Genomic DNA, 11,591 nt, shown 5'->3' on the forward strand with positions numbered 1-11,591 from the left:
ATAAATCCAAATCCATACATTTGTATTTGTATATTTAGTAATTTTATATGCATATTCAAACAGTTTTAAAGTGCTTTTTAATGTATTTTTTTTAGTTAAGTTGTTTTCTTTTAAGTTATTTGTTATGATTGATGCATCTCCTGAGTGCCGCTGATGTAAATGGTGTCTGTATAGAGTCAATAAATGATTTGATTTGTGTGCTAATAGATCATTGACCAACACAGTAAAAAGAATGGGACCTAATTTGGTGCCTTGAGGCACTCCACACGTAACTGGCATGGGCGGGACCTTTTCATCTGGCATGATTTTACACGGTCAAAGGCCTTACTGAAGTCGACAGTACAAATAGAGGCATACATTCCATGTCCATTAGTACCTGACAAAATCCTATAAGCCCTTGTGGTAAAATGATTAAATTTGGTATAATTTTTTGAGTTTAAGTGGTCAAGTCAATAATAATTCAGACGTCCGTTGTTTTTTACGTGCGAGACAGCGAAGATCAGAGGAATTACCCACTGGATTCTTTTGTCAACCAATAAGATGCCATCACGTACAAAATCGAATAAAAAACCCAAGATTGAAAATATAACTTTTAATTACTCATTTAACAGAACCACTTAAGTTACCAAATCTTTAATAAATTACAGATTGAAATGGATGTTTTTATTTACTACAAAAAATCTATAATTTGCTGCCAGATGTGTTGACAAGGAAAATATTTTTTCTATATTTTTTAGCTGAAAGCCAAACACATTGAAATAAACAAAAGTAAAGTTGTCATACCTGAAGTAAAAATGTTTTCATAGTTTTATATTATTTAACATGAAACTATTGACAACATATGCATTATAGAAATAAAACTGACTATATGCCATGCTTCATTGCACTTTTGTTTAATACTGAAGTTGATTTCTCTCTAAATGCAAAAAAATTGGAAGAGTGACTAAAGTGATCACTTTAATAGTGAAACAAAAAAATTTGCTCTCAGTGAAGTTTACAAATTTTTGAACTATTTTAAGAAATATATTCACTCTTAAAATTTTAAGAGTTGATATACTATTGATTTATTTGTGTAATACTTAAGGAAGTGTTATTTCATTTTATTTCATTTATTCAAAATAACCTCCAAGGAGAAGCAAAGAAATACAATCAAAACAATGCAATTGAATTAAAAAACGTGGCTTGAATAATTAGAAACAGGCATAAAATTCGGACATTACACTCACTTATTAACTTTCATCTACAAACTGAACTAGAAACGGTCCATGGCAAGTTTTTGTTTTCCTTGTGTTGTGTAATTTGCATGAAAACATGAAAATAGTAGGCCTATAGGGCTATTTTATATACATATACATATAAATACATATATATATACACACACAACACACACACACATATATATATATATATATATATATATAATTCTGTTCTTGGTCCGTTACCATACTATTTCTCATCTATGTGAACAATTTGCCCAGGGGCAGTGACATCTGTCTCTTATACACATCTAGATGTGTATACAGCTAAAAAGCTATATATATATATATATATATATATATATATATTGTCACGTATGAGCGACAGTGGTTCAAAAAGGGAAGATAACGTTCAGAGATGCTAGACAATAAAAACAAAGTACTCCGGACACAGCATCAAAGTAGTCGATGTAATAGTTTAATGGTTATAATCATCGGTTGATCAAGCCGAACAACGTGCCACATAAGACAAATCTACCATGGATATTCTTATGAATACTCCGGTTACTTAACCCGGACTATACATTGACTATGCAAAACAAATATCGTTATGTTTTCTGAACCAAACAAACTATTTTAACGTCTCACAAGATAAATTATTACGTTCACCAAGACGAATCATACCTCACTATAACTGAGTGGCCAGTTAATACCATACATAGGCAATATATGAGTACACATCAACAATTATTCCGAGCGGCAATAGAATAATACCGTACATGAGCTATATCAATATATGAATATACATTAATAATTATTCCGATTAGCAATAGAACAATACCATACATGGGCTATATCAATATACTAGCTTGCTTGTGATTGGCTATGCTAGTCACTGTAATTTGAATTTAGTTAAGTTTGGTGCAGCTCTTCAAGTCTGAAGTTTGTCTTAATTCTGGCCTATGCATCGTAATTGCCTGTATGTGATGTGGATTGCTGAGAACTGAAATAAACTCAGAATTTGAAGTTAAAGTATAATTGTGTTGGCTGAATTAAATTTCTACTGGTGTTGGTGAAAAAGAGTGTGTGCTAATTGTGTTATATATCAATTAGTAGCAAAGTGATAAGAAAAAATACTATTGTATTAACAATACAAGAAGATGAGAAGTATTGATGACAGACAGTAATATTAATATTATTACACCAGTTACATAATACAGTAATATTATATTACATTATATGGTGGCAACTACATTATACTGCCCTAAACCAAAATATGTTGTATTGTAAATGTGCATTGGTGAAATGAAATGAAACTTTGTTTAAGCTGCCCTTGACCAAAATATGTTGTATTGTAATGTGCATTGGTCAAATGAAATGATGAGCTTTCTATTTTAGTAGCATCAGCACTTTGTGCTAAATTTCATCTGATTTGATTTGAATAATAATTGTTCAGTATGTACAATTGTTGAATACTGTATATCTGTAAATTATTTTTACTGTGATATAAAAAAAGTTGTAATTGCACATAAAATAAGCATGATATACATAAAATAATACTGATGTCACCCAAATTGTGACCTCAATAAGACTTTATTTAAAAAAATTTTATTTCAACATGCAGCCATGGTTATGGGGGGGGGGGGGAATAGGAGGAAAGAAGGTAACTGTGTGAAAGGTGGGGATAGCCATTTCCCCCCAATACATTCTGTAGAGGGATCCAAGGTAAAATTTTCCTTCTTAGATTGTCAGAAATGGGTTCTTTAAATAAGTGGTTACAGGTAGGGTAAAGGTAGTTTTACAACTTAATTTTCAGGAATATAATTTTGTAAATTTATATCTTTTATTTCATCTAATGAATATTCAGGCATCCATGCCAAATAAAAGCTTCTGCTATCACCAACAAGAGATTCACCAGCTACATGAAGGTAACCGGACATTAGTTAACATACATAAAATCGTACACTGAGACAACTGTTTAAAAAGTACAAACATGAGCGTATACAAAAAAATAAGTCAGCATACATATATAAAATTTTTCTGGTTTTTTTACAATTTTTAAAATTTAAAATTGTCTTGTAAGTTTGTATGTATATACAGGTTTTAAAAAATAAATCAAATTATTATAAAAACGTTTTAAAGTACCCTGTAGAAAAATGAGCATGCACAAATAAATGTACAATATTTAACAGTATGGAAAACAAAACTACTGTATGTATTCATAAAATAACAATATTATCCATTAGAACATTAAGAAAAACATTGATTCAACTGTAAAAAATATATAAAAGTATCAAAATAAAGTTTAAGTACAGCCTAATAAATAAACTTTGAATATATGTAATATCTGCAATAAAACATGAATATGAAATGCAATACTAAAAATTCCACCATGTTCAAACCTCTTAAGAAAAACACTGATTCAACTGTAAAACTATAATATTAGCATAAATATCAAAATAATGGTTAAGTGTGGCCTAATTGCATTCAATGTATGTAATACTATATATTGCACATTTGATTAGAAGTCCTAAAATACTATTTGTTTAGAATACTCAGTCTTCAAAGGAAATTGGAATACTTCTATCATGTTCAAGCTTCTTAAAAAATACATTGATTCAACTGTAAAACTATAATAGTACCATAAAGCCTTGTTCGCACTGGATTTAAAAAATGGTAAATTTAACCAGGGTAACTTTAACCAAAGTCATGGGTACATTTCACCATTGTTCGCACTTGGATTATTCACACGGTTAGTTTTACCATACTAGTTTTACCAAGATTTAAACTTGTGTATAAAAAATATTATTTAGGGCGCTAGTTTGTGACTTCAAATTCCGGTTTTGTTCGAGCGGTGTCAACATGCAAGAAGTCCTAACCGTGTTGCACGTTCGGATTGGACTTCTTGACCAGCGTGGTTAGTTTAACCGAGACCGTGGAAAGTTTTACTGGGCTGGCTGAGGTCGGTAAAATTAACCATTAGGCTTGGTTAATTTAACCCTGAGGGAATAGTAACCGACGTTCGGATTGGATTTTTTTTTGGTCAACTTAGCCAGTGACTCGGTTAATTTGACCAAATTAAGTCCAGTGCGATAGGGGCTTAAGTATCAAAATATTGGTTAAGTATAGCCTAATTGTACTATTGCATTGGCTTAGAAGTCTTATAATATTATATGTTTATAATACTCAGTCTTCACAGGAAACTGGAATACTTCCATCATGTTCAAACTTCTTAAGAAATGTACATTAATTAAACCGTAAAACCATAATAGTAGCAATTGCATTCAATGTGCATAATAATATATTGCATATGCTTAGAAGTCCTAAAATACTATATGTTTAGAATACTCAGTCTTCAAAGGAAACTGGAATACTTCAACGACCCATTGTTTCATATCCGGGTCAGTCAGTTCATATTGCTTTTTTGTTGATGTTTTAGCTTCTAGTAGAGTTGGATTTTCTTCAAGTTGTCAATCTTCATGCCTGTTGGAAGACATTCCCCAGAATACCTATGATGAAGGAAAATAATAATAATAAATATAATAATAATCGTTGACTTCTATAGCGCAAAATGACGGAGCTTTAATAAGCTTAACATTAAATTTTAAAGAATATGATCAACTTCTTTTCTTATAAGCCCACTAATACTGTACAGTAATTAAGATTTATAAAGAATAAATATATAATATTAAGTCTATCTTAAATGAGTTGTAATTTGCTGCTGTCATCAGTGTTTTAAAATTAATATATTGTTTCAGAATACAATTAAAATTTTGTTTTGCAGTTATGTATGTGGTATCAGTTTCTTTTGTGAATACTTGGATAAACCTATTAATGCATAAGTTTCCTTTAAAACTTACCTCTCGAGCATAAAAGTATCTCACTCATAGACTAATAACATCACTGCTGATTTGTTTAAATTGTTTTGGTACAATTTCAAATAGTGCACATACAACATAGATTGTAAACATTAGTAAATATTTTTACAGGTTATTAGTAACTTACCGAAATACCTTTAGATTATTGTGTCTTTCACATGCCTCTGCCACTTCTCCTAGTCCTTCTTCAGCCATCCATAAGCTGACAATTTGAAGACGTTCGAGTGATAAGATTCGTTGTAACATTCTCTCCAATGCATTGCATGCACCGTTTGTAAGTGTGCATTCTTTTTCGATTACTTCTATTTTTCCTTCATCACGTTTCCCATACAGACTCAGTATCTTCAAATGTGGCATATCTGTCAGATTGTCAGCCGCACAACTCACTATCATATCACAGCTTTCTGTCATGTCTGTGATCTTCAGCTCGACCAGGTGACGACATTGGCATGCCCTTTGAACTATCTTAAATGCTTCAGATAAAGACATTCCTTGCAGCGGAAGTGTTAGCAGTTGTAAAAAGTTCATACCCTGTATACCTTTGGCAAATTCTTCACTAGCTGTGTCAAATAACTGGTAGATTGAAAGTTCCTTAAGTACTGTTAATTTGTGAAGGTTTAATGACAAGGTGATCATCCCATATTCAGACACAGGACTATAACTTACATTAAAATGTGTCAACTTGCTAATGTATTTGAAATTGTCTGCTAGAAAACCGATACCATCTCCGATTGGATTATTCTTGAGGATTATTTCCTTCAAGTTGTGCGTTTCCTTAAATGATTTTGCCACTATTCTGCAGACTTCAGGCCCAACATTGGCACTAGAAAGATTTAATACGGTCAAGGACGCCTTCCGTAAAGCATTAGGCAACGCATCAGACATAGTAGCCAAATCAAATCCAAGAACTGTTAACTCCTTAATATTTACACTCTGTAGTGACCTTAAAATAGGACTTATATCTGTGTCATCACCTTTGTGTTCACCTGTGACTTGAAATGTTCTCATGAAAGATAAACATTGATAAGCAGGGAACTGGCGAAAAGCTGGTGGTAATTTTTCTATCTGGCACTCTTTGAGCTTCCGTCTTAACTTTTCTTTTGGCATAACAGAGTATTTTCTCACCTTTCTGATAAATTCTTGTTGGTCATCTGGAAACATTTCCCACAGTGTGCTTACTTCTTTATTAGTTTGAATACATATATTCATCAATTCAATTTTGAATATATTTAAACTTACATTTTCATTTGAATCGTGTGGAAATTGACTGAACTTCAGAAGATAACCGAGAGAGTTTGCAGTTGTCGAAGAGAAATTGCTGAATCTCATTTGTCCCTGCTTAAATAATAGAACCATGATGTCATTCAGTGAACCAGAACATTTACTCTCATGATAGCAACGAATACACAGCTCTACGTATTGTTGAAAGGCCATGCTGCTTTCGAAAGAGAGCTTGCCAGAAACATACCTATCGCTATTGTTCGAAAGCTCATTTTCAAAAATCCCCAACAAGTGTTTTAAAACTAATTTTGCAACCTTTACATTTGTACCACTCAAGAACAAAAGAAGCATTTCATATTGGAGAGCATCTTTGACAGAAGATATTTTATGTAGGTAAGACCGGAATTCTTCAGGATTGTGGCGAGCCAACTTAGCAGCAAATAGTGCTGCACATTTTTCCTGAGCAGTTTTGTGAAAAAAAAGAACTCCAACCTCTGGGTTCATGTTTTTTCTGAGTTTTTCAATTGGGAAGAAATCTTCGTCATCTGAATCTGTGTCTTCATCATCGGAATCTTTGTATGGCACATTCCCTGTTGCAGTATCTTTCATCAGTAAGCCAATCTTGCAAGCAATACCAACAACATCCCCTGCGGTGCTACCTTCCATTTCTGCACTTTTGCCAAAATCATCTTCTCTAAAGATTAAAGTTCTGTTATTAAATAAACCTTCCAGTCCAACCCTACCTATAATTTTAACAACTTTATTCAGATATTTAGTCAACTGTTTTTCGTTTTCTTTATCCTTGTCTATATGTCTCTGAAACATGTAATTTAGCAGTTTATCATATAATTCACTTATCGTTTCTGGAAGTTTCATTGAAGCATTATCCTTCCATAACCAGCATAGAATCATTGTCATCATTGGAAGAGTTGCAATACCTGTAATCAACCCATTGTTTTGTAAGTATCTGATAAGAGACTTTCCTCTGTCAACATCCCTTAGAAAGAACTTCTGCACATAGCACTTGACATTCTCTTTAGAAAAACCCTGTAACTCGCAGTGAAGGTAGGTTCCCCTGTGATTCTTGAATTCGTCAACTCTCCATGGCCTTGATGTCACTACCACAAAACTTGATCTAAGATGTTTATTTTCTAGAAGATTTAATATTTCACCGTTATCTGGGCTCTCGATACTCCTTGGTTTGTACTCATCACAAGCGTCAAGAAGCACAGCTACCTGATCAGCGTGCTGCCTCATAAATCGATTGAGAAGAGCTTTATATACTGTGTATTCTTCAGTCAGTATGCCATACTTGAACATAGCTTCAACAATATCTTCATCTGGAGAAATTTTCTGCATGCTGAAAGCTATCACAAGTTTGAAACGCGTTATTGGTGAATCTTTGTTTCCTTTCGCCCAGTCATAAGCGATTTTGTTGATGAGTGTTGACTTGCCAATGCCAGCTCTACCATATCCTAATACACGTGTTACTGGAGCTCCACTGCTGGTGTCCTTTTTGAAGATATCATGATAAGATTTCAAAGGGATTTTGAGTTGTTCATTTGGCTCAAGTAGATCTATGACCATTGTCAGATTGGTGAATAGCGTGTCCATGCTGACAATATCAGATCGATCCCATGGCAGCAACTGAATTTGGTTTTTTGTTTGAAGATAGTGTTGCTTGATGGCATCAAAACAGAGTTCCAGTGCATCATCCTCGCTAACCACATGATGTTGAGGTACTGTGCAAATAAAATGAAAATCATGATTAAGGTGACATACAGTACTGTACTGTACTGTGATTGTACTGTTAAATCAGTTAATGTCTCTTTAAATTTAACATGTTTTGGATTTAAAAGGTATCAATACTATTACATAGAAGATTGGCTGCAATGATATACATTTATAGAGCTTATATTGAACTATGCGTTTTACACCAAATTACAAAATAAAAAAAAAGAACAAATGGTCAAAAATACAGTGCAGAACAATAACATGTGCACCATGGCCCAAACACAAGAGGCAAGGTGAGGTTAAGCATTTATTTACAGTAAGTGTATGGTCTGTAAATATCATAGGCATAGTTCCCGGGGGATAGGCGTAGATCCCCCCAATATTTGACAAGGGGGAGATGGTCCATTGTATCATCCCCCCCCCCAATATTTTCCCCCCAATATTTTGACTATGTATGGGATAAAATGGAGCTTTACACACTTCAAAGACTATCACAGAAATAATTTTCACTGTCTTATGGGCTTACAAAGATGAAAATTAGCATAATGTATTAATGTTGATAACAAAATTATTTTATCTGGTACCAATCCAAGCTCTTCTTTCCTTAGATGTTAGATGTGCTTGCAAAGAGAGCCACATTTCACACTGAAGGGTTTGTACGACATCAGTAATGTTATGCCAATTCCATGAATGTTTAAGTTTATATCGGTTGATGAGGAATTTATTGATTAGGCCTATAATAGCAAATTGCATCAATTTGTCTTGCAAAAACAAGGTTTCCAGCTTCAGAGGGGGACACATCCCGTCCGCACAAGGGCACACATTGGCGCTAACTCCAGGCGCGTAACCGGGGTCTTGGGTAAGAGTGGGTATTTATTTTCCCGGTTAGTAATTTACCATACCCACCCCACCCCACTCTCCATATAGAAAACAATATGACATAGGGCTTATCTTATGTATAATATAGGCCACACACGTGTGTTTGAAATTAAATATAAGCATTTTCATCATGGTTTTATTTATTAAAAACATATTCTTTCACCATCAATACACATTGAGGCCCTTCTTTTAGGTTAAAAATGATCTACAGTATCTTAAATTTTTCTTTCTTGAGTTTGGGACTATTATGTGTTTAATTAATTTAAAAGGATAAACCTAAAAAGGACCTAAAAAATGTGCGCAAAGCGCGCAAAATATTTTTGTGTTTTTAATTCTAATTTCGTCGGAATTGATGAAAACTCCCTAAAATGTGCAATTTATAGAGGAAATTGGCCTACCGTAACAAGAAATGTGCGCAAAGAATTTGAGAATTTTAGGCACTTTTAGAGAATGCATTTGTCAAGGGGTGGGGAAACATTTTCCAAAGATGGATATTTTCTCCTTGTCCCCCGGTGTTTTTAATTCTAATTTCGCCCATGTTAACAATTGGCCCATGTTAACAAGAAATGCGTGCGAAATTTGAGGTTTTTTGGCACTTTCAGGGGATGAAAAGGGCATTTATAAAGGGGTGGGAAGATTTTTCAAAGATAGATAGCCTATATTCCCCTTGTCCCCCAGTGGTTATGCCATCGGGCAGCATAGATCAAAGGAGTTATGACATTTTTTGAAGTGATGAAGGGGTTGCAGGGTGTTGTGAGTCTGGTCATTATATCTTCCTTTTTATTCTTGTCTTTATTTTTCTCTTCTCTTTTTCTTTTTCTTTCCTTTACTTTCCTCTTCTTTCTCTTTCCCTCCCTCTCCCCTCTTTCTTTTCTCTTATTACCCAGCCCGGTATGACGGCTTGGTCAGCCCGGTAAAAACCGTCAGGGGAGGGGCAGTTTGCCCTCTGCCCCCCGCCCCGCGCCTGTTACGACACTGGCTAACATGCCAATCGTCCCCCGCAATGAAAAATACTTTTCTACGCCACTGGTAAATATATTATAAGACATAAATGAATGTAAGTTCACAAAAAAAAAAACTATACTGTACCATTTGGACAGATGCTTTCTAGTTTTTCTTGAATATTCACCATTTGGTCAGTAAGGCCTTGAACAGCTAAATGTGTATTCTGTTGTCCATGTACAAGAAGTGCTAGACTCTGTGCTACGGAATCCATGTCAGAAGTGCTTTGATCATTCCTTTGATCAAGCGCCACAGGGATATTAGGTAGATCTAACTTTGTTGATATTGCATGCAAATTTAAATTACATGTCTTCTTTAATAGCAAATTGCTTCCTTCTGGTACATCTTTATCTAGTCGATCTGCTTGTAATGCATTAATATTATGTTTACTCATCTGTACTTTACTAGCAGCTGATCCCTTTGAAATAGTTTTGTAGTTTGGTGGTGAAGAGGTTTCAAATTGTGATAACTGATTTTGTGCACCATAGTGTTTTGGGTTGTCAGCACATTTCGGTTGATTCAAAACATCTAGTTGATCAGTTAATGTCTTTAATGAACACTTTACCTTTTTTTGACCATCCAGCAAAATGTCATGTTTGAAACCATGGTTGTACAATCACTTAGAATACCTTTAGAACAACTACTGTTTTTTTATCTTACACCTAAAAAATAGAATTGAAAAAAATTAGGAGGGTACCACAAGTTTAAAAAAAAAAAAAATTAGTGAGTAACTTTACTTCGTTAAAACTCAATCATAATAATTAGGGGCATATCATTGTTAAAATATATGAAGACAGCACTTAAAATTAAATCTTAGTACTATGTGCCTAAATTTTAGGTTTGGTTTCAAATACAGTACAAGTTCTGTAACATACTCTTTTGTGCACCCCTTTAATATCTTGAATTTGCTCTGTTAAGACCTTTAATACACATGTCTAGCCAGACCAGGATGTAAAATAAGGCCTGTGTGTGGGATATACAGTATCCTTCGTGCAAAAAAATTTAGGCCTAAAAATCTGTCTGCGCATTTCGGAAAATAAGGGCCAATTTCTGCATAGATTTTGCCAAAATCAGAAATAGACCATTATTAGTTTATCACCCTCGTGCGCATGCCTTTTATGGTACTGAAAAAAAAAACAATTTTGTTGAAAAAAAAACCAATAAAAAAAAAAAAAAATTTTTATTTTTTTATTTATTTTTTTCACTTATTTTATTAAATAGTTAGTAGATATTGTTTTCATTATCTAAATCATGTTTTACTTTGAATATCAATGCACCAGCAAACAACCCAAGGGTAATATTTGGCTTTACCAAAATAAAAAATATTTTAAAAAAGCCTCCCTCCCTCATCACTTTTCCTGCCCAGATAGGGTGATAAACTAATATTTTTTATAGGGCATAATCTTAACATTATAACCCAGGCCGGGCCGGCGGAACGTTTTTCACAGTAAGCCCACTATTAAGATGAATGGGAATATGAATCAGGGGAATCTTGGTTCAAATTTATGGGTGGGAGTAAACAGCGCCTCCTAGTAGCTAGTCTAGGCCTACCTATATAGTAATAGGCTACGCAGGCCTAGCTAACAGAAGCAGGTCAACTCGGCCACAAGTCAACTCGGCCACAAGTCAACTCGACCACAGTCAACTCGGCCACAAGTCAACTTGGCCACAAATCAACTCG

At 34.0% G+C, this 11,591-nt stretch overlaps 1 protein-coding gene across 1 annotated transcript; it reads right to left on the reverse strand.

The window, feature by feature from the left end:
• Positions 1-1,652: 1,652 nt before the first annotated feature.
• On the reverse strand, positions 1,653-10,502 carry LOC117100015. The gene is made up of 3 exons (XM_033239559.1): positions 9,998-10,502; positions 5,202-8,037; positions 1,653-4,705 (listed from the first exon to the last, which is right to left on the reverse strand). The coding sequence occupies exons 1-3, from the start codon at positions 10,302-10,304 to the stop codon at positions 4,639-4,641; spliced, it is 3,210 nt and encodes a 1,069-aa protein (XP_033095450.1). The 5' UTR covers positions 10,305-10,502; the 3' UTR covers positions 1,653-4,638.
• Positions 10,503-11,591: the final 1,089 nt, after the last annotated feature.

The sequence above is a fragment of the Anneissia japonica genome, unplaced genomic scaffold (assembly GCF_011630105.1).
Source record: "Anneissia japonica isolate Jap-2015-1 unplaced genomic scaffold, ASM1163010v1 scaffold256_len832006_cov191, whole genome shotgun sequence".
NCBI classification, from domain to species: domain Eukaryota; kingdom Metazoa; phylum Echinodermata; class Crinoidea; order Comatulida; family Comatulidae; genus Anneissia; species Anneissia japonica.